The sequence below is a fragment of the Emydura macquarii genome, unplaced genomic scaffold (genome assembly GCF_026122565.2).
Source record: "Emydura macquarii macquarii isolate MOO-44397 ecotype Brisbane River unplaced genomic scaffold, CSIRO-AGI_Emac_v2 contig_3110, whole genome shotgun sequence".
In the NCBI taxonomy this organism is placed as follows: domain Eukaryota; kingdom Metazoa; phylum Chordata; order Testudines; family Chelidae; genus Emydura; species Emydura macquarii.
In genome coordinates this window covers 36,158-60,713 of record NW_027133247.1, presented here as the reverse complement: position 1 = coordinate 60,713, position 24,556 = coordinate 36,158, and the positions used below count along the sequence as shown (strand labels likewise).

At 37.5% G+C, this 24,556-nt stretch overlaps 1 protein-coding gene across 5 annotated transcripts in view; it reads left to right on the top strand.

The window, feature by feature from the left end:
- Positions 1 to 24,556, top strand: part of LOC137141663 (ZZ-type zinc finger-containing protein 3-like) — an 82,409-nt gene that overhangs the window by 23,454 nt on the left and 34,399 nt on the right. For 4 of the 5 annotated variants that reach the window (XM_067530677.1, XM_067530676.1, XM_067530672.1 and 1 more), the window contains exon 2: positions 15,986 to 17,544. In XM_067530677.1, coding sequence (XP_067386778.1) covers positions 16,037 to 17,544 — 1,508 coding nt within the window. In that variant the 5' untranslated portion in view covers positions 15,986 to 16,036. Of the gene's footprint in view, positions 1 to 13,521; positions 13,727 to 15,985; positions 17,545 to 24,556 lie in introns of those variants that run through there. The other variant, XM_067530673.1, reaches the window with a different exon arrangement.

The following is a 24,556-nucleotide window of genomic DNA, read 5'->3' as shown; positions in this document are numbered from 1 at the left end:
TTAGACTAATAAAATCCTGTTCCTTATTTAAGCAATTCTTTTCCAATAATCACCAAATAATTTGTTATTTTGACCTTTTGTCTGTCTGTTTTTGCAGTTTTTAGGGGACAATGCAAAGGTAGGATGTAGGTGATATAAGTCAGGTGAGTGAGAGCGCAAAGTGAAGTAATTATATAGTAGTGGAGAACAGACTCGATCCCTTAATTTTTCGTTAACAGAATGCTTGAGTTTTTTTAACAGGTATAGAATTCTTATTAAGAATAATAGACTGTTTCATTGTTTTAGCTCCACTCCCCCATTACACCATTCAGTCTCAAGTTTGAGTTTTCACTCCTTGATGTTCGTAGCCTACCACTGCTCCCAGAAGCATTAGGGCTGTTAGACTAGGCAAAGACCTCCACGTATTCTCATCATTCCCAGAAATCCCTTCCCCAGAGCTGTCCCATCCACTTGTGGAGCAATCTTCAAAAGCAGTTTTAGGGGCTGCTGCCACCACTGCTGCGTCAACCCAGTGCATCATCTCTGTAGGTATATTGGTCTTTGGGTCCAAACTCTTTGCTATGTCCCTTGGCTGGAACCGAACCCCTCTCCCCTCCTATCTTATTTCAGGTACCTGGGGCTCTCTCAGTTTCATTAGCACACTATATATTTCTCCCCCATTTCACTCTGTACTGGGGACTGTTTCCCTTCATTCACAGGGCCACATGTTTCTCAGGGTCATCACCCACTTGCCCAAGGTCCCGTCTTCAAAAGGGCACACCTTTAATATGTGTCCTACCATCTCACAATTCCAGGGGCCAACTATGTGCCTGCATTATGTAGAGATGTGAGCCTGTTTCCATTAATGCCAGGCCCAAAGTCTGTTCAAACACAATGAAAGAGTTCAATATAAGTTCCATGTATATAAACCCAGTCTCTGCCCCTGACTTGGGGTTTTCTGCAGGAGCCCTTTTGTATCTCTTCTTGCTGCTCCAGGGCCAGCCATAGGAACCCTCCCTACCTCCCACAACTGCCCTTCCCTCTCAGCCCTTTATAGAAAATACCTAACCCTTTCTCAGCTGGATCTGATCGTTGAACAAGGCTGGCTGGACCCTGGGACGTAGAGGGATAAACCGTCCTGTTACAGTGCTATCTAATCAGTAATAATGTGTCAGTGTAGCTAGAAACTTGAGTTAAGATTAACTACAAAATTCTTACTATGTTAAAAGATGACTAGTCTGTTTAGCTATGAAGAAAATATGTCAATATTTCTGTAAAATTGTACTTTTTTACAGAGCAATTTGTCACAAGATCCAAAATCTTTTTACTCCTCTTATTATAAAACAAATTACTTAACTTTCATAATTTTTTCAATGTGTAGTCATTAGGGGTTTGTGTTCTAAAGAAAGAAGTTCTTTATTTTAGCCCATCTTTTTCTTCATGATCTTGCAGTCTGATTCACATCACATTCTTGGTAATAAACTGCAATCAAATGGAAAAACTAGGTATGTTGCAGAAGGAAAACTTGCTTTGTGTTTAAATATGTATATTTTAAAATTATGAACATTATAAATAAATTGCTACAAAAATTTTTCTATATTGAAATTGCTGTTTAGTGAAGAAAGTCCTTTTTAATAAATAAGCACTAGTACAAAAATAGATTTTCAATCCTGAGCCTGTCTAATGAATATCAGGAAGGTGGTTTCCCTTCACTGAGCGTGTTCTTCCATTAGTTTCAGCTCTCTTCCTTCCCCTGTTGCATGCTTTATTTTCATATATTTCATTTTTTCTCTTTGGTGGGTTTTATTGCAAAACATGTCTTCATTTCAGAGCTGTTAAATCAAGTGTAAAACAAAACTATTATGAACAAATGTTGGACACTGTCCAGATACAGCTATTGAGTTGCAAACATAATGTGTGATTGTGTTTTATCCATAAAATAACTGCCTGTAAGAAACTCTTGAGAAATCTATTAATTTCTTGATTTAGTTTTATGAAATGGTTTTGGAAAGTGCTTAGTCAGTGCTTTTGTTACCAAACTGAAGTAGTGAGGATAATAGCAATTGCCTCCTGATACTTTTTTCCTTCTAAACTTGTAAGGGGCTGGGGCACAGACAGCCTGGTCTAGGATCAGAGCTGGGCTGGGGTCACCAAGTTAAGGACAGTCATGAGGTGGTAATCAGCATGCAGAGATCAGAGTGATCATTAGAGCTGGGATCAATAGACAAGAGCCAAGGTCCGAGTCAGGCGAGGATCAGAGACTGGAGATCAGAGGTACTTAGAGTCAGGAAGCAAGAGCCAGAGTCATGCTGGAGTCAGAGGCCAGAGATCAGAGAGAGTTACCAGACTGGAATCAGAAGGCAAGAGTCAGGCTAGGGTCAGAGACTTGAGATCAGAAGTAAGGTGAGATCTAGAGTCACAACAAGCCAGCGGTCTATATGATTGTCCAGACAACTTCCTGGGCCAGCCTCCAGGGTTAAATAATGAGCATCAGCCAATCAGAAGCCACAAAGGGCTGTCACTCTGGATCTGCCCCAAACTTTGGGCGGTACTTCCTGTAGCACCTAATTTCTATAGTAGTGCTTGCATGTGGTTCTGTGTGGCTGCCTGATGGTAATGTGGGAATGTTATTTGTCCGAGGCTCCACAAACGCAGATTTTAGTCCCGTGGATCTTTACAAACCTTTATGTATCAGAAATGAACAAAAATGTTTTTGGCTTTTGCTAAGCAGATAATCTACATACTGAATTGCAAATAATTGAAAACCAGTAATAACCTGAATAGGTACAAGATGCACTACTCTAACAAGTAATCCTGTGCCTGTGTAAAATGTGAGTAAAGGCACAGCAGATATATTTTTGTGTTTCAACATTTGATTTAATGTTATGTTGACAGATCTGCATGATAGCCTTTAATGGTGTACCGTAATTGTTTAATGCTACTATTAATGATTACTGTACTGCACATATCTGTTCCCTGCTTGTCACTCCTATGAAACGGCTATTCTTTTTCTAAGTAATGCATTTAAATAACTCTGGAACCTTTTAACAGTAATTCACCAAAGACTGAAACAAAGAAACATGAACAAAACACAGAGACAAGTTCAGAAAAATCCCTTGTGTTAAGATTGGACCTTCATCTGGTTGTTTTACTGGTATATTTAGCCCTGGGCCCTGTGTACAGAGCACTTTACCAAAATGGCTGCATGATGTTTGTTTGGTTTGTTTGTTCCAAGATGCCATATTAATCTGTTTTAGTGCCTCATATATCCGCCCAGATGGCCTTTTCCTTTCAGCCTATAGCTTACCCACCAAACATTTAAAGCATTTTGCAGGAAAGAGGATTGTAGAGGATTAGGGAAGTGAAAGTGAATAATGTGAGAGGTAGTCCTGGCTTCAGAGAGCAAAGAGAAAGTTGTAGAAGAAGCCACCTCCCATCCTAGTGCTTCTTGGAAATTAGGAACTCTGCATGGCATCCACCTTCCACTATTGTGACTCATGCCGGTGTTTTGCTCTATTCTTACGTGGCTTATGTCCTGAATGGCAACTTCTCCTTCCTGTTCCCTGTACAACATTGCTTTAGCCCTTTCTGTCACCTGCCACCTACTTTCCCCAGTTTAAGAGCTGCACAGTTATCCATTAACACTTCTGCACAGTTCTGTGATTCTCAGATGTTTACATTAAAGATCCTCACTGAATAATTCACATCTAATTTGGTTAATCCATATAACATACAGAATTTATTTTAATCTTGTGAAATAACTATTTATGATATTTTATGTAACATCACTACACTTTTTTTTTTTTTTACTGATATGTTTTCACTACAGATAGATGTAAGTCTGATTCTGCTCTCACTTATGCTAACTTTATACTGGTGCAACTCTTGACTTCAGGGAGTTACGTCTGACTCTCACCACTGTGAGATCACAATCAGGCTCAGAATAAAAAAGATGATTTCCAAAATACCCATGATATTTTGTTTTGGTATATAACCCACATAATGGTCTAGGGGTAAAAATTTGGAAAAACCTGCCAAAGTTCTGGCTTGCACAGCCAATTGAGTTGAATTTGGCACATCTGAAAGCATGACCGTGCCTCTCCCAATTTCTTCCTGGACTTCAGAAAAGAGCACAAAGATTAAATAACACCTACTCTTTAAGTTACTGTAGTCCTGATTGAAATGTGCATTCTGAAGTGTAGTGGGATGCTTTGGATTTTCCTTTTTATGTCATTATCTGGTATGCTCTTCCAAATAATAGTTATTGGATCACAGTGTTAGTGTCTGAACTCACGGGACAAATGAAAACATTGTGTTCTGTCTTTTGTGCATAAAAAAATTCCTTTTCCCTGAAAACAAGTTTGCATGTGGTATTTCTGCTGGGGGAAAAAACAGGTTGGAGACGCACTTATGGACCTTGCACTTCCCTGCCTCTCCCCTCCCCAACAATAAGTAGGGAAGCCAAGGGAATTTATGAGCTCCAGAGATATTGAAGTCCTGGGCTCTTACCCATGTAAAGAGAGGTATGGTAAAGGACTGGGAGCCTGGATTAGGGGGTATTGTTGAGCTATGCTCTGATGAAAAACACAACCTTGCTTGAGTTTTATGTTAATTAGTGTTTATAAAGTGCTTTGAAAAGTAAAAGTGCTGTAGGTAATGCTAAATACATTGAATTTATTTTTTTTAATAATTAAAGAATGAGGAGGTAAAGGTAAAAGAGAACAAGCATACTATGATGTATATATTTGCACTTGGCCTTTGTGCTTTCCCACATTGACTTTTACTTTTGGTTTCTCCTTTTCCGAATCCAATACAGTTTTGTGAGGAAAAACTAATACTGTTACAAGTGGCGTATGGCTACTCGTGAGCTACTTCCTGACCATGGTACTGGGAATAATGCAGTCCTGATTCTGTAGTTCTGCAGTTTCCATAGCATTATTTATTATTAATACTGTATTGTATGTGCAGATAAGAAAGAGGAGCAGTAATCACAGATAACACTAAAAGACAGACCCAGCATCATCCAAGATGTTTAAACAGCTCTCTCAGCATTGCAGTCAATATCAGCAGAGAGAAGGAACTTGCCACCAGGCTTGTCCTACCCTTAAAAGTTTTCCTTCAGTCCCTCCCACCCCCCACACCTTTACTTTTTTTTAAAAAAAAAGTTCATATGGAATTAGGAAACTCTAGGTTCTGCCTTTTGGCAGTAATGGTTAAGAGCATCATAGAATTAGACTATTAGAAAGTGCTCCACTTTTAGCATGTGAGTTCAATTACAAGAACAGAGATTAAATAGATAGAGACATACTTGAGCAAGCTGACTAGTCTTCTGAGTGTTGATTTTTCCTGTTCAAGATATTGACTGAAGAAGGGCCCACATTCAAAAGTTTGGAGGGCCCACTGCAACTGTTCCGACATCATAAGATATCGGTTGTCAAAGAACAAATCAAAAAGCTAAGTCATTGATTCAAAATTGATATAACCACCTGGAAAAAAATTCATTTTATGTTTAAGAAACTGTGACATTTACTGGGATGATTAAAATTAAGTGGCTGAAATCCATTCTCTTTGTGTGTAGTTATAAAATCTCCTTTATGTTTCATGTGGTTGTTCATCAGATCTGTGATAAACTTTTCTCTCATGTGACTTTAAAACTCTTCCAACAGTAAATCGGATCTGTGATTTATCAACTCACTTGTGGTTTTACTATGGTTGTTAAATAGTTGATTGGCTGTACTTAATAATTATTTTAAAAATATCTGAGCCAGACAGGTATTTTAACATTTAAATAATATTATATAAGCGCCTTGTGTCTTTAGGGTTTTGAACTTTACATTCTTGATTAGTTCAAATAATACTATTTTTTTCTATGATTTCATGAAACTGATGAATGCTTATTTGAAAACTATCATTCTTCCTGTATCAGAAACAATTATAAAATACATATTTTCGTTTTAAAATACATACTAGGTTTGTAAATAATGCATCCTTATTCAGATGTTTTAGTGACACCATTGTCCTTTTGCTTGACAGTTGTCCAGTATTTCTAATATGACAATATAAAATAGTTAAATGAGTCTGGAATGCATCATGGACATCATCAATGGTGATTGGTAGATCAGAGTCTAGCATGGGAATCTGCTAGACCAAGCACCAGAAATTTACATTTCTTCTACTTTTGCAGTAGTTGGAAACTATTCAATTTTGTACCCCTCACCCCTGCTTCCACAAAAGGCTTCCAGAAATTGGTTTAGTTGATTTTGTTTGCTGGTGTCAGCTTGAAATGTCAGTTCCAGGTCCTTATGGATAATACTAAGTAAAACAACCCACATAAAATTTTCTATCTAAATGAGCTTATTCAAGACTTCAAGCACCTTCACCAGTATTTGTTTTGTTTCCATTTCAGTTGTTGCCTTTCTTCAGCCTATGTCCCAGTAACTGTTATGATTCAAATTTATGAAAATTTATCCAAAAATGTAATCATATTGGTAGTGACCCCTATATTTAGCTTACCTAACATTTCTCATTATAAAGAATTATTGCAACTTTGAGAAGCTCTCACTCCTCCATTGTTTGTAGCAGGGAGAACACCCTGAGGCTAGTGAAGTGCTGTTTCTTTGTCCCATGAAATTCTGTTAAGTTTTTGCTGAGACATAAAGTATTTAAAACTGCCATTACTTTCACTTACAGTCTTCAGGAAAAATTTTGGTAGCTTGCCAAAATTACAGCTAAGCACAGTTGAACACATTTTGAGGCTGGCCTGCTCCAGTGCAGCAGCAGCATACTCTGTATGGGGAATTGCTGGAGCCTCTGTGAGGGAGGTGGATTGTATTTTTTTTTTTTTTTGTCGGGATGGGGAATAGAGACAGCCAGTCTTGGTACATGGCCTACAGTGGGGGCACTGCATGGGGCAAGAATAACCTTCCCCATCCTGGCCACCTCGTAAGCGCTCTTGAGCCTGGGATATAGCCCTAGCGTTCCCTTCCTCCCCAGTTCTGGGCATCAGGAACTCCCTCATTTAGTGAAGAGAGGGGAGAACTAGGTCAGGCTCCTCTAAATCAATCTTTCTCTTGGGAACCACCTTCCTGTCATCACCCAAACCAACCCACCAGACCCAGCATGTGACCCCGGCAGCTCAATTCCCCCTCCCCTCACACCCACACTTTCTCTCTTGGAGCTTCATGAGCTCTGTGTTCTGTTCCCCATGTCTTCTCCAGCTGCCAGCTTAATATATTTAGTTCTGTAACTTAAGGTGATAACCTTCTGTGCTGTGCTGTGCTGTGCTGTGGTGCTGAAGGTTCATACTGGATGGTGTTATAGTTGCAAATAATTCAATTTGTTTGTATCTTTTTCCTTTAAAAAGCCCAAATCCTTAGAAGTTACATCCAAATTCCTCAGTTAAAAAACTATTATTCAGGTTGCAAAGTCAAACATGAAAGTTAGAAAGTGCCAGAATTACAGTTGGCAGTGCAGTTTTAATTCTGTCAGTTTTTATTGCTCTTCAATTTGTGCATTAAACAATAAAAAAAAATTATATATAGCTTATTATACGTATAGCTTAAAAATAGCTTATTTGCCAAAAAATTCTGTTTTGGCTTGACCAAAACTCTTAATGAATTTAGGTCGGATTTGGAGAAAAGTTTTTGGCCTGGAAAAAAAAAAAAAAAATTGGGGGGGATACCAATCTGAAAAATTTAAACAAAACCTTTCAAAATTTAGCTAGTTTTAACTAAAAAAAACCTGAGACCACTCAAACAACACCAAATACACATTTGAACATATAAAAGAACATTTTTGTAATAGAAAAATCCATTATTTGCCAGCTCTAATTATATGTATGCTGAGAAGAAAGTGGATCTATAAATGTTGGAATATGCTTAATGAAAATATTAGTGATTGATTATAATATGTGCAAATGTTAGTGAAATAAATATTTAGATCAGCAGTTTAAGAATTGGATGCCTGAAGTTGGGCCCTAAATTCATATTTAGATACCTACATAATTGTGCTGACCTCCCACCTGATCCCACTAAAGTCAAATTTGGGTTCCTAAATATGGATATAGAGGCCATGAATGTTGGGCACTTAATCTTGAAAATGTTGGCCTTTCTAAAATATAAATAAGAAAATCTTTCAAGGTGGTTTTAGAGATACTTGATACTGTTTCAGTATCTCATTCACTAAGTTGTGTTATTGCCATTTTAATTTGGGACTGTCACTTTAGTGATGCTTTTTGGCAGGCACCTCATTCAATGTTGCAAACATTAAATGAGTATTGGAAGACAGCAAGTGCAAAATAGTATGGTAAGCTCTAGAAAGCTTTTTTTTTCTCAAATGAATTTCAGCCATTTAGTTCTATTGCCAAAGACAACAGTGTCTTAATGTTACATATGGAAAGAATGAGCAACTCCTGCATCTGTGTGTTGTGGTATGTGAGAGCTGTAGCTCAGCTTACAAGCATGTGTGACATACATAATTTATATTTTTGCCCCTATCTGCATAAGTCTTTTTCTGTGCCACATGCATCTACAAAAATGGCCACTTCTTCTTTGAGCATTGCCTGTGTGGATCTCCATTCTGACTGATGTGTGTGCCCTCGGAACTTTCAAAATAATTTTGTTGTATACCAACACCCTCAGGTTATAAGGATGCACGGCCCAACTGCCACTTGGTTCATACTGACAACTCTAGGCAGCAAGCAGAAATTCAGGTCTGATCTACACAGTGCATGACAAGTCAGGGTATGAACCTTCAGCGCATTAGCTTGGCACAGGGTACATCAAAGTACACTGTGGAACTTTTAGTGTACAGTAGCAGGATCCACACAGCAAGTTAGCGTGCAGCAAGCTATAGATCTAGATTCACATCCTGGCTTGATGCACACTAACTTGCCTTGTAGACAAGCCCTCATAATGTCTGTCATTATCCTGCTGTGTGTGTCTCTGGGAAAACCACTCTTTCTTGTTTTTATGAGTTTAAAATAAGAATTTTTACAGTAGGGTATGCCTTTTCCGGCACATTTTGGAAAGTTTTGCCCCTTTTGGGCTTTTTCTTTTCTTTAGGTTCCATTCAGCCTCTTCCATTTCATGGCAGATTGCCTTCCTTGATGGGCTTTGAGATGATCCAGGCCAAATCTGCCAACTTCAAGCATTGTCCCTTTTGTATTGGCATTATGTTTGTGACTTAGGAGAACACTCTACAGTCCGGTCTACTCACAGAATTTTCTCCAGTTTTAACTAAATCAGTTTCTAAACCAATTTAGTTAAATTGGTGCAATTTTCAATGTGGGCATTCTTTAATTGGTTTGAGTGGCTAATATCAATTTAGCTTAATTGAGTTTATTACCAAATTAAACTAAATCAATTATAGTCACTATTTAACTGATTGAAATTGGTGCAGTTTCTGTGTGCAGAAAAAGCCTATGCTTTTTTGCTTCAGGGAGGGACATAATCTTGAATTCTGTTTCGTATGCTAGCCTTCTCAAGGTGCATGTGTCAACTTAGAGAGAGCTGACTCAAGCACCATCTGTGGGAGGCAGACATATAAACTCATCATCTGCTGTTGAGCATTCAGGCACACTGGAGGTCCTGGTCTGAATCCAGGACTAGCAGCCTCACACCCCAAAAAAGACCTGATGCCTAGGGACTTAAGTGTCATCCCATATGGAAGGCTCCTGATGTTAAGGATTATTCCAAACAGCACTCCAGGAGCTCTCTGTCCTTTCTCTCCCACTCTCCTAAATCTGATGTTGGAGACTATAAAGTATGTTGAGAGAGGTTACTTTATACAGTCACACTCTATGACAGCCCATGCATCCACTTACCGATGCCCCAAAGGAACTTCAGGAGAAACTGCTGTGCTTTATCTTTCCTCCAAATGAGAGCCATAGAGGAGGTCCCTCAGCAACAGATTGGGAAGGGATACTATTTGCTTTATTTTCTAGTACACGAAAGAGAGGCTAAGTGTTGCATCCAATGATAAATCTTGGATGTTTGAATGAGTAGGCAATTGAAATTCTGTATGACGACACTGGCATCCGTAGTTCCTTTCCTGTGTCAGCAGAATAAGTTTACAGTTCTTGATTTGAAGGATGCAGGTTCCATATTGTAGTATTCCCTGCTCATTTAAAATACTTTTGATTCTGAGTGGAAGGCCATCATTGCTGGTAATAGGTTCTGAAATTCAGATTTTCCATGGCCTTAAAAGTTTTCATCAAGTGCTTAACATCAGTGGCAGCCCATCTGAGAGTGCCTCGACAGCTGTCTAATAAGACCACTTGTTTCAAAGGTGCAGTCTGACCCCAAGATATTCTGCCAGTTGTTCCTGTTATTGAACCTAATTCTTAACCTCACAACAATCACTTTTGTCCCAATGTGGGTGGACTTCATAAGGATGGTTCTAGACTCCAGACTCACCACAGCATATCTCCCACAACACAGATTCCAGACTATGTTCAATGGGGCTTTTGCTGTATTTAAACCATTGAGCCTCATTTATTTTGCACATACATCATTCCTTTGGCTCAACTTCAGTTGAGATAATTGCAGATATGGCTGAAAACTGTATACTTCCTTCATCTAGACCAGTGTTTCTCAGTTAAATTTGGCCATGGAACCCTTTTTAACTTCTGCGGGGTCATGCGATACCCTCCGCTGAAAAATCTGGGACATCTTCCCCTTTTCGCCGCGCGGTATCGGCTGTTTTCGGCGGCACGATTTCAGCAGCTTTCGGTGGCACGGTTTCAGTTTTTCACGGAACCCTGAAGTTCATCTTGCGGAACCCCAGGGTTCCACGGAACACGAATTGAGAAACACTGATCTAGACAATAGGAGAGATTTTGAAAGGCACCAAAGTCAGTAAACTGCCCTTTCAATGGAAAATGGTGCATAACTCTGTTTGTACTTTGGAACATTTTCCCTCAACATGATCACTGTACCTCCTGTAGTTGTGCTTTCCCTATTGTTGTGGATAAAACCAGGACATGCTTCCAAAAGCATACTTCCACTATTGGTGGTATTGTTGATGGATGTTTCAGGATAACTTGGAGAGTTCATCTGGATCAATTCCTGATCTAAGGTCTCTAGATGCAGTAAGGGTCCTAACTTCACTTGTTGTCTTGTGACTGAAATTTGCCCTTCTGGCCTATAAAGAATTCTTGCCTCCTCTAAGGAGCACCTCTCTTAGATTTTAGTGCTATAAATTATGATTATATAAACTCATAACTTTGAGTTAATTCATCAGGAAGCCTTGAAGTTCTGGAACCAGTATGCCCATCACTGTATCACACTCATAGATCCCCATCTTCCAGAGAAAGACAATATCCCGGTAAATGACGTCAGCAGGAAGTATAGCACCTAACCCAAGTAATTTCTCAAAGAGGCAGTAACTAAATATCTGGTGGATCTGTTTGCCATGGAACGCAATACTAAGTGTCAAGGTTTAGAGAAGTTCAAAATCTGTACAGACATAATTCATTTTCCTTCAATTCCACTCATACCCTTGATTCGGCAGATCTCACAGAACAAAATCAGTGGGCTGCTTATAACCTCATCTTGGTTTTGTTAGTTTTGGTTCTCCAATCTGCTGGTCTGCCCAATGAATCAGATTTCCTGTGCTAGAAGGAAGGCCAAATTCTACATCCCGATGTGAAGTTCTTGAGTCTATTAGTATTGATACCAGCTGGATGACCAGATTGGACAATAATGCTCAAAAGTCTCGTATTATCTGCCAGAAAGTAAGAGACCATCCACTAGAAAACTCCACAATATAGAAGTTGTTTCCTTCTAAGAAAGACAAAATAGTTCTTATGCTCTCCAGTTTTCTCTTCCCTTTTTTTCTGAAGCACCCGCTTCTTCTCAGACAAACTGGTCTCTCCTGCAGCTCTATAAAATGCATCTGGTTATGATTTTGTCCTTTTATCCACTGCTGCAGGATTCTATTTTCTCTCATCCTACAATGACCAGATTATTTTGAAAAAATTGATGCATGGGTTTCTTCCTGTTCAGGAGCTGCCTTTATTTTGGAGATGCAAAAGTGCTCTCAAATTGGTTCAAGCAACTGATGTCAGAATATTCGTTGTGTCATTTCTCACTGAAGACTGCATCAGCTAAGAGAGTCTGATATCTTGGTACCAGTGGCTGGACCTCTGTTTAGAATAGGATATTCTCTGATTTCTCCCTCATTAAGTCTACCATTTTGTCCTCTAAGCACTAGTCACCATGAGAGGCGAAGCTGCATTATTTAGAGGTGAAGGAGGCACTTAATTGCTCTCTAAACAGAACTGAATTTTTCCATACATCACCTACATAATTTATATCATGATAAGCACAAGGGTAATCCTAAAAGTCAGTCATCTTCCACCAAGATATTTTCTAAGTGGATTAGACTATGCATATTCAGTTGCTATAAACTGGCAGAGTATTGAGTCCCTCTCATTACTAATTTTCTCTTTCTCTTCACCTGCCTGGAGCTCAGGTTCATGCGCAGTGCCAACTGCCTCTTCGTTCCAGATGGAATCTTTTGCTGAGCATAGCTGAGAGATGGCTACAGCAATGCAGTGCTGGGAACTGGCCACTTGCACCTAAGGATATGTCTACGTTGCAGTTGAAAACCCATGGCTGGCCTGTGCCAGCTGACTCAGGCTCGTCGGGCTCGGGCTATGGGGCTGTTTAATTGCAGTGTAGATGCTCAGGCTGGAGCCTGGGCTTCAGGAACCTGTGAGGTTGGAGGGTTCCAGAGCTCAGGCTGCATCCTGAGCTAGAATGTCTGCAGCATAATTAAACAGTCCCGCAGCCCAAGCCTCATATGCTCAAGTCAGTGGGCGTGGGTCAGCCACAAGTATCTAATTACAGTGTAGATATACTCTAAGACAGTGTTTCTCAATCTTTTTGATACCAGGGACTGGCTTCCTATACTGTGTCAGGGAGATCTCAGCTTCCTATACTGTGTCAGGGAGATCTCAGGGACCAGTGCTGGTCCATGGCCTGGTCATTGAGAGACACTGCTCTAAGAGACAACCAAGGGTAAAGAGTAATTAATTTTTTGGGAGAGGTGCTGCTGTTTTTTTAAGTACAGTAGCTTTACTATATCCTGCTGCATGCTACCATTGCTGTTGCTTGGGTCAGATATTCGAAAAAATTCAGTATCAGCCAAACTGGGACCATTGGCAACTGTGTTTCTTTAAATATTTGTAGACGAGCAAAGATCCTTGAGAATTGATGGCAGAATCAATTCTACTTTCAATCATTATTATGTTATTTTGTCTTAATAGGTATAAACCATGTCTAACTGCTTGTGTGTATTCATAATTATGGCTGCGATTGAGTCAAATAATTTTATCTTGTATTTAGGATCCCTGCTGGTGAACACTATAGAAACCTGTGTTTTCAGGTTTCTACTTAAGACTTTGTCAGAAAAAATTAAAATAATGAGATAAGAAATTGAGACGTCTGTGTTGTTGATTTGGTACTAACCTATTGCATTAGCCATATATATATATATATACATGTATGGTATACCTATGGCATCATGTAATATGTGGTTATGAAGCCATGTAAATGCCATATAATTCTTCTTTTTGCTAAGATGTCACTTAAATCTGCTTGTGTTGTGTAGATCAGCACAAATGAATTTTTCCTGTAATTTTCTGTTCCTCAGCTTATCTGCCTGCCATTTTAGGAGCTCCAGGAGAGAGAAATTGTGTAGCCAGATGGAGAAGTGGGGAATGCAGCAACATGAGGTTCAGAAGGTACTAGAGCACTGTCTTGGAGGGGGCATGGCGAAAGATACAGAAGCATGTGGCTGCCATCCAATGGCTCTAAGGAACAGAATTATTTCACACCTGCAGTGACTCAAGAGTGGAGCGCTGCTTAAGGGTTATGAATGCAGCTGCTGCCTCTTATAAGCCTGCCCTGCTCCCCACAAGGCTTGCTTCAGGCCCTTTAGCCGCCATCTATCACCCACTTGCCCAAGTTAAAAGTTTCAGTTTATATCAAATGTCAGTCAACATTGCTTCATATGTCTGTGCTTCTGTGATGCATAAAACAGGGACCCGCACCACATAATTTAGGATGAATGTACAAGGAAAGGAAGGACTTGATTTGGCTTAGTTAATACTGTGGAATATTGTCATGTTTAGAGAAATAAATTTGTCAGGGCTTTTAATTTATTTTCTGTATAATCTCTAACATCTATTTAAATTTATAGCATTGTTTTTCATTTAAATACTCCCCTTTCAATTATGTCTAGTTAATTCACTACCATTGTACTGTAAAGATAAGTTTTCTTATTTTCATACTCTCATGGATAAGTATCTAGGATGCACTAACATCTGTCTAGTGATAGCAAATAATTACTTTAGTCTCTTTCTGTGCTTTTTATTAACCTTAATAAATAGCAACAGATTTTTCATTGTTTCATTTTTTTTATATAATAATATAAATTATTCCTTGTTTCATGGTTATGATGTATATCAAATAATACATAGCTAGTATGCAGAATAGTACTTAATGTAACTAGGAATTTTTAAGTTATTTGTAATAGCAATTTTAATGTAAGCACATTTAAACTGGCACTTTCATTAGTTGCTTTCATTGTTAGGCAGAATCAAAATGTTCTGGAAGAGTATTGTCTTGTCCTGACTGATCCAAATGCCAGACCCTCAATGTTTTCTGCTAAAAGACTTTACCTACTTATCCATATATATATATATATATATATATATATATATATATATATATATAAACTAAGTTTCTGAGAAGTGACACTCATTTTTTTCTTGTTGAAGAGGGAAAAAACTGTTGAAGTAGTTCCCTTCCATTTGTCAATCGATGCCTTTATTAATAACATGGGTGGCCTGATTTTTTTTTAATATTTTTAAATAACTTTCAGGCCTGGTGCATCATATATGTCAGTTAAATAGGTTGCTAAAAGCTGGAATTCTGCTAGGTGGAAAAGAAAAAATATTCAGTTAAATTTATGCAACGAAGTTAGTCTGTTAATCATATTTGATATAAAAGAGACAGATCCAAAGATAATGTCCAGTGTTGCATGTTCAACCTTTAAAGAATAGGAGGAATACTAGAAGATAAGGCTGGGATTTAAGATTTCATGGATTGGACCAAACTCAGTGAGTCCTACTATGTCACACTAGTATCTCAGATCCGAACACTAGGAGTTTGAAATCTAAATCTGAACCCAGATTTTCCCAAAATTTGGAATAGAAAATGATTCAGTCCATCATTATAGGAATAGATTCAAACTGCAAATTTTAAATGTTTTGTTTTGCACCCATTTCTGCTGTTAGTAGTTTGAGAGTAACATCTTTTGATCATCTGTTAAATTAGAAGTGCAAATGAAAATAATGTTACTTATCAGTTTGTCGTTGTCTCATAAAGGCAACAGATTCAGCTAGCAAGATGTTATTTTAATAATTTTTCTGTCACATATTGCTGTGTGATTATAATTAATATTAAAATAGTGAGAGTCCTGTGGCACCTTAAAGACTAATACTTTTTTTTGGGAACAAGCTTTCGTGGGCAGAAACCCACTTCATCGGATGCATAATTAATATTGGTGAATATGGAACTTCAAGGATGTGGTTGATATTTCTTGTGAGAGTGCAGACGTTTAATAATCTTGCCTGTACATAATGATTTTTTGTACAACATGGTAAAAAGGGTTCATTTTAGTAGGGAGGTGTTCCGATTATATTTGATATTCAGACTTTAATGATACTCTGATACCTGTCCTAAAGGCAGAACAAATAGAAATAGTAGGTGAACTATTCTATTTCTTAGGGACAATATTAAGTCTCTATAAAAATCCTTATTTGTTGAAATAGATGAAAGAAATATCTACAAGTTTCATAAACGTATGTAATTTTCCCATCAGGTATCTTTGTTGCAATGTAGAATATATCCTTCAAAACATTAGTATAATTTTTTATGAATGCAGGTATTTTTGAATGTTACTTTTTTCTCATTGTTTTGTTTACATTTTTTTGAAGGTTTCCCAATGAGTGGATCATGATGAACATACTTTAGGGACTTGCCATAGTATGGCTGCTTCTCGATCTACTCGTGTTACAAGATCGACAGTGGGGTTAAATGGTTTGGATGAAAACTTTTGTGGTCGAACCTTAAGAAACCGTAGTATTGCTCATCCGGAAGAAGTTTCTCCTCATTCTCAAGTACGATCAAGATCACCAAAGAAGAGACCGGAGCCTGTGCAAACTCAGAAGGGAAGTAATAATGGAAGAACTACTGACTTGAAACAACAAAGTGCTCGGGAATCATGGGTGAGCCCTAGAAAGAGAGGACTGTCTACTTCTGAAAAAGATAATGTTGAGAAACAAATTGTGGAAAATTGTGAGAGAAGACCAGCAGAACCTGTATCGCCAGTATTAAAACGAATTAAACGTTGCCTACGTTCAGAGGCACCAAACAGTTCAGAAGAAGAGTTGCCTACTAAAACAGAGAAGGAATCATTGGAGGTTAAGAGTTCAGTATCGGACAATGATGCAGTCTCTGCAGGGACTAAACGAGCTTGTCGATGTCTTATATTGGATGATTGTGACAAAAGGGAAGTTAAAAAGGTGAATGTCTGTTCAGAAGGGTTTAATAATTCTGCAATAGTTGAAGAGATCACGGGCTATCAGGCTGTCAATGGTGTCGATGAGAGAGACTCAGATGCCCTAAACTGTGATGACTGTCAGCCTGATGGGAACACTAAACAGAACAGTGCTGGTTCCTGTATGCCCAAGGAAAAAACAGTAGCAGAAAATGGGAATTCATTTGCCCATTCTTCATTGTTGCTTAATAGCAGCAAGGAGGACAGTGTTGTAGACCATTATGTGCCTTGCACAACTCCACAAGAACAGGTTAAGTTAGAGGACCACAAAATAAATGACTGCTTGCCTGCGGAACATGCTGATCAGGCAAATGAGCCAGCTATGGGGTCCTTTTCTGAAATCCAGTCATCTTTCTTAAGGGATTCTGAGGAGGAAGTAGATGTGGTGGGTGATAGCAGTGCCTCAAAGGAACAGTGTGCTGAAAACACCAACAGCAACCTGAATACCGATCATGATAGTATATCAATCTCAGGTGAACCTGAACCACCATCTTCTGTGCTGGAATGTGTTTCAGCTCAAATTACATCTATATCAGAACTTCAAGAACACAGATATACACTGAGAACTTCACCACGAAGGGCTGCCCCTGCCAAAGGTAGCCCCACTAAAAATAACTCTCCTTGTAGAGAAAATGGGCAGGTTGAGGAAAATAATCTTAGTCTTACTGAAAAGAATGTAGCTGCAAGTACTAATAATATAAGTGGATATCCCATAAACTCTGAAGAAATTACGCAGAATGAAAAAGTGAAAAGTTGTGACTCTGGAGATTATGTGAGTGATGGACTAAATAAGCCACCCTCTGAGGCTAGGCTCATTGCTGGATATATATCATCTGCCAAAGAGAGTGCCAACTTGCACACTGCAGAAGATGATGAGGAAGAACCTGATGTGTATTACTTTGAATCAGATCATGTGGCATTGAAACACAACAAAGAGTATGTGTAACTATGGTAACCATGAATTCTGCTTTTGTTTCTTAGCCAAAAATCTAATTTTCAAAAATTATCCATATATCTTTAAGTAATTCCACAATAACTTAAGTATTTAGATTTCTTAATTGTTCAGCTATTATTAGTTTTCATAAATACTTTAACCTCAACCCTCATTTTCCCTATCCCCTCAAAAAATAATCTTTCACCTATGTAATATGCAGTGTGGTACAGCAATGTGGTTTATACAGTTCTAATAATTTTAGTTTCTAGCAAGAAATTGTTTTTGAAACGCACGTCTTGTTTTTCCCCCAGGGAACTTACAGAAACCAAGCCAAAAGATTACAGTCTTTAACTAGAAACATTTTGATTATCAGCATCTCTAACAGTTACAGTTACAGATTTATTAAATGGTGATGCTGCTGTACATAGCGGAGTATATAAACAAGTTCTATGGCATCCATATTCAAGGCATTGTGGAAGAGATTTAGCCATATCTTTTTCATGTCTATTGACATGTTGCTAAATTCTGATGCAACAATTTGAAAACTTACACCAGTGTTGTAATTTTCATCATGTTTTCATCTATGGTGACATTATTTTAGCATAGAAAGCATAGATTGATATTCTAATAATCCTTAGAAAGTATCAGTGTGATTCTATTTATTATCTATTAGTAGACTTGAGGTAGTCACAAATATGTAAACAATCCTTGTAAAGAAAAGGTACTGATTCTATAAACAATGTTTATATGGAGAGACATTGCCCTTAAATGACAGATCAGACCACAACTTTATACCACACAACAATTTCAAGACCTTTTTAAAATTTGTGTTTGGTTTTTGTATTTTCTTACTATTTAGTATATTGTCTAGAATTCTCTTCTGAGTACTGAAATACCAAAAATCTTAAGTGCAGATGAGCTTTAGTTTGTTTCATATGAACAGACAAACAAAGTTATTGCTAGCAATAAGACTTGACAGAAGCTGTGGTTTCTAGAGATAATAGCACCCCAGGGCATTATGAGGCACAAGACACAGATGATTGTCTCTAATCTTGCAGAAGTTTGAATGTGTTGTTATGGCTTTTGGAGTTGCATTATTGTTATAATGAAATTTCTTCACTATTGGATATAAGTAAATTGCTTTGCTTTGATTAGAGAAAGCTGCCAATTAAAGCATACAGTAGTTCAGATGTAAGGTTTGCACAAATTATCTTTAAAAATGATGATGTATACACACTACAGCACTTTCTCAATCCAGGTATTTTTTCGCGGCTTTCCTGTTGACAGACATTGCAAATTACATAAAATTAAATGTATGATAAAGATCAGACAAAAACTGTAAGTGGAAAGTCAATCACTCTTTTTTTTTTATTTTTATTTTTTAAAATTTTTTTGAACAAGGTGACCTATTTTAATACTGGTACGTCAATACGAGGACAGTTTTTCTCTCAGCTCTGTAACTGCTGATTATTAGGAATAGAATGAGACAGTTTTCAGATGTGGCCTTCGATTTTGGTCTTCCAATTTTAAGCATACACGAAACCAACATTATTGTAAGCAAAATCCACATGTGGATGTAAATATTAGATAATAGTGCATTTAATTTCCCTAGTAATTTCCACTGGCAAATAGGTGCAGACATATCTTCCTATGCAGTTTAGAAGCTAGTTTGAGGCCACCTGAAAACCTGGATCAATACGTTAAGATCTGTATGTATACAATTGCTTTTTGAATTTGACTAGTTATTGTTGAGCTTGGCAGGCTGCTTGTGACAGCTGCTTGGAATGGTTTTGAAATTAAATATATTTATAGGCTGCTAGCCATTGGTGAGTATTAAGGGATAATGATCTAGATGCAGAATTTTAAGCAAATATTACAGTTTCTGAAATGTGGAACATTCCATCAGTTATTGTAGCAAGAAAGGGGATCAGCTGTCTTATAAATCCTGGTATAAATCAGGCAAGTACTGTGCCCACTTTCCCAGTAGAAGCACAGTTCCACTGAAATACTGTTATTTAATTTGTTCTTCCTTTCTACAAAGAATGGGCAAATCTACACTGTCTTGCAGTTCGGATTAAGAGGGTGTGAATAACTGTGTGCACCGAAGTGCTGCTGCACAGTAACTCCCCTGCGTGGAAGCTGTGGGCATGAACGTATACCTTAATGTAGTCCTGTTTAAAGAGTTTCCATTATAGTTGTTAATTCTGTTTCATATTTTGGATTGCAGAGTGTGGTGATCTTCTGTTTAGTAGCTCGGAAAGAGCGTAATTCATGATTAGCCATGTCTGATCTTTAATGAGGAGAGCAAAACTCCCCCACAATCTTTTAATTCCTTCATACAAGTCAATCCAGGCAGCCACTTGAAGGATGACACTCTGTAGATCATCAAAGAGAAATCAGTGGCTTTTCTGATAACCATCTGTACCCTTAAAATAAAGGGTAAAACTTGCCCAGTCTCTAATGTCCCTAGTGTTCTCATACACTTCAATTGTACATAAATTCATAAATCTAAGTTTCACCCATGTTTTAGAATGGCTTTGTTTTATGCAATATTATCAGGGATTGTCATTTACTGATGAACACTTAACTTGTCATATTGATTTCCTTGTTAATATAAGGCATTTCCTACAGTAACACAATTCTCAATAATTACAATTACTTCATTTGTAAAATTATAACAATTACAGTCCTAAATAGAAATATGAAAATATGTTAGACTGTGCTAAAATGTTCAACAAAACCCTTAAGACATGTTTTCCAGAAATACAAGGCAATAACATATGTATTGTAGCCTTCTTATGTGAAATTATGATGCTTTAATTTGACTGTGTTCCTAAAACATTTTCATGTGAACATTTCTAAGGAAATATAAAAATACTGTAGGAAAAATAAATACCACAAAAGTGGGAGGACAGTGGAATGTTGTTAGTAGTTATATATATTGGGTATAATGGCCTCAGCCAGATTGGGCCTCATGGCAAGTGCTGTACAGTATTACAGTAAATGACAGTCCTTCCTCCAAAAAAGTTACAGAATATTATAAACAATAGTTGTACAGCAGTATAGACATGCAAATAAACAGTAACAGGCTAATCTAGGAGTTTTATATAATTGTAAAATGTTAATACTGTTTTTCCTTTTTATTTAATTTATATATTGTTAATTCAGTCTGTTGGTTTTATTTTTACCTTTTGTACAATTTCTGCTTTTACAACTGCCTCTCTGAAAAATTCAGTTCTGTATATAATTTAAAGAGTTTTTCCATACATTTTCTAGTACAGAATTTTTACATTTTAACAGTTTTCAAAAGTCTTTTTATTTAGTCGTCTTCTTATGTCTTAATACTTGCTAATATATCCCCTTTCTGTAGCTTTTCCTTGTTAACTTTCATAATTCCCATCAATTTACTTTCTCTAAATTCTCTGTCTTTTCATTTCCGGTTTATTGTTTTCTGTATGTTTCTTCCTTTGTCCTGCTTGTCATTTTTGCTTCATTCTCAGTCTTTTTTTAATTATTATTATTATTTTTTTTAATCTGCTTTTCTCCACTTACATTATCCTCCCTCTGTTTAAGTCCAACACAGGGACTGCGGAGAGGGGGATGGGAAGTGTCTGCTCAGAACTTTCTTTTGAGAGATTAGATAGTCCCTGGCCCAAATTTGAGTGAGTTCTTAATACCTTTATATATTGCTATACAGTTGTGGCCTGAATCCTGCATTCTGAGATCAGCTTTTTCAGAGGACACTTACGCTTGTATGGAACCCCATTGAAGTCAGTGAGGTTCTGCATGGGCGCAAGGGCTTGCGTATGCCAACTAAATTACAGGTTATGGGGACCTATATTTTTCCAATATATAAATGCTTCCTCATATCTTTCTGCATACGTTTATTGTACTTCAGAGTTAAAAATGATTATTAATATATGAGTTTAAAACAGAAGAAAAGACAGACTAAGTGTGAAACATTTAATTATATCGCTAAAATCCCAATCCTGCAATTTGTTGTCTGGAATGGATTGCTTTGTCAATGTGGAGCCCTAATTGAAGCCAGTGGACTCCGCACATATACAAGAGTCTGCTTGTGGACAAAGAATTGCAAGGTCAGTCCTAGATATTTTAATGATGATTTTCAAGCAATATAATTAATACACACAGGTATGTTTAATATTTAACTTCCAGTGTGTTGTGAGCTCCAATGAGTGAGAGAGAGAGAGACACACACACACACACACACACATCTATATTGCCTTTCCAGTTATTTCATGAATCTCTTACCGAGAACCCATTTGAATTATAAATCTATAATGATTTCATGGCAAGCTATTCCAATTTTTGTTTTTTAAAAAATTAACTATTTTTCATGAATATATTCACAGATAAAAACCAGGGAATTCAGGGTTAAGATTAAACTTAAAATAAATCCAAACATGTTAATGTTTGGTAAAGCACAGGTCAGGCATCCAAACACCTTTCATTCCACCTTGAAGTGGAACTATGCAGTTATGAGTTGTGCATAATAGTATGTGTAGTCCTAGTTTACATTATACTGATTTTTAAAGATGTTAATTTTTTTCATTATTCCTTTCTTCATGGGGCACACCATCTTTCCTGAGGGCAGCTAGATATTACTCTTGGAACAGTGGAGGCTGGTGGCCATTTTGAAAGAGGCCATTTTTGCTAATGACAGCCTTGTACCTCACTGACATTGAGAACAATGTGATAAGGCAAATTCTTTGAAACAGGGCAATTCTTAATATTCTGGTAGAATATTATTATTTGAGAACCTCCGTGGAAGAAGAAATTTTCACTTTTGAAAAGTAATGAGAATAAATTACATGAACCTTAAGAATCTCCAAATGTATCTTATGCATATGATAGCAGTAAGTTTTAACTATGAAAAGTTTGAGAGTCTGCGGTATTCTGTTAAGATCACTTAAGACAAAATGGTCGGACAAAGGGTGATACATATCTTAAATTACCCATTTTTAGTTAATTTAAGCTCATAAGATACTTAATGGATTTTACTTGTAAATTCAGAAAATTCATTCTGTGCTGAAAGAGCAAATGCTGTAATTTGGTAAGGTTTATATTTTTCATACGTAACAAAGTGGTTTAATCCCTGCTTCAAATGAAAATCTCAATTTAACTGTGAAACCACTCTTGGTGTTTCCATAAAGTGGAAGCATATAGGAGTTGTACAAAAAATCCCTTGTCTGAGTTTGAGATGAACTACTATTTGGTAACACAGACTTTTTTTATTAAACAACATTATACTAACAAAATGTGATTAAGTTAATTGTTAGTGAAATTCTGCTTTTTTTATTACCCCAAATTTACACAATTTCAAAATTTTAGTATAATTTCTCTGCAGCTTCCATTAATGTCATGTTATAAGAGATATAACCTTGAGAAAGTAAATAGATTATTACATTAAATATTAAATTGAAAAATAATAAACTAACCCTCCACATGACTTGAAAATGGCTTTGGTGAATTACACAACGCTAGTAAAAAGCTTCTTGGGTGAGTACTGTCAAATTCTACAGAGCTGAAGCTTTCCTTTAAAAAGAAATAAAAAGTTTGCAAAAATAACCTTCAAATGTGAATGGTGTCTAAACCAATGCAGTGTCTTCCTGACAAGGCTGCAGATGGACAACAGCTTCATTTCCTTTCCAGCTGTTCATAGCTTTGCCAAACTGCAGCAGAGTAAAACTAACCAGTTTAATTGCTGTCTACAGGACTCTGTCAAGAATCAGGTCAATTTCACTCTGTTGCTGGTTGGAAAAGCTCTTAGTAGGAAAAGGGTGCTGAAGCGAGGGGTACACTAGTGGAAACATCTCCCTTATAGTAGCCAAAATGCTACGATAAAAGTGAACTAACAGAAACACACACACTGTAATCACAGCAGCCATGAGACAACTAATGGCAGAGAAGTGGAGACCACTGATTCTTTCGGTAGGGGCCCTGAAATGAAAGAGGAACAACTGTGAGAGACAGAATATGCATACTCATTTTTCTTTCCAACAGGCACAGTGGATTTGTGGAGACAGGAAAGGGAGCACTTCAAATTTATTAGACACTTTAGTAGCCAGAGGCTGATTTTAAAGCCAAACCCACCAAAGATCTAAGGATAACATCCTTGTATTAATCCCTGTACCCTCCCCTTTCCTTTAGGCACTTGGACAGTGGGAGTCCCCTCATCATCTCTTATTGGTCTTTGACTATTATCTAATTATCTGACTCTTAGGCATCCGTTAAAAAGTTAAAGCACTTGTGGGATGGGTTGGGTTAGAGAATGTGTGAATGATATTCATGCATGTGAGAGCATGGGCATAGAAGAGAAGGAAGGATTGATACAAGATAGGAAAGATAAGCGTGATATTGAGGGAGAGGAAGAGGAAAAGGAGATTTTGGAGGAAGACAGAAAGTTAAATTTAAGAGGAGATAGTAATCACAAAGAGAGATCAAAGTGTGAAAGGAGCAAAGCAGTTAAAGGGGAAAAAAAAAAGTTCAGTGAAGCTAGGAAAAATAAGGGCTAACTATAAAGCAAGAGTTATTTTGTAGGTTAAATTTAAAATATTAAATAGAAAGTTGAGCAACATGCTGTAATTACATAAAGTACCCAATAAACAGTAAACAATGGATTTATTCCTTTAAATTTCAGGAGGTATTGGATTGGGGCATGGCTGCATCTGTATTTTTCACCCTGGCTAATCTGCTTAGTCTTGGGACAAGTCTACACTATAAATTGACCCAAGTTGCATCGACATACAGCCACTGCAGTAATTAAATCCCTTTTGCATGTTCCTTGTGTCGGTGATGTGCATCCTCACAACCAGCACTTGCATCAGTGCAAAGAGCAGTGCGCCGTGGGTAGTTATCCCACTGTGCAACTTGCCAGCATCTAGTGCAAGGTGTTTTGGGAAGGGTTTGCAGTGCCTCATGGGGGCAAATAAATCGTGCAGGGGTAACTGGGAACATGGTTTCAATGTCTAATGATGCAGTTTTCTCCATCCC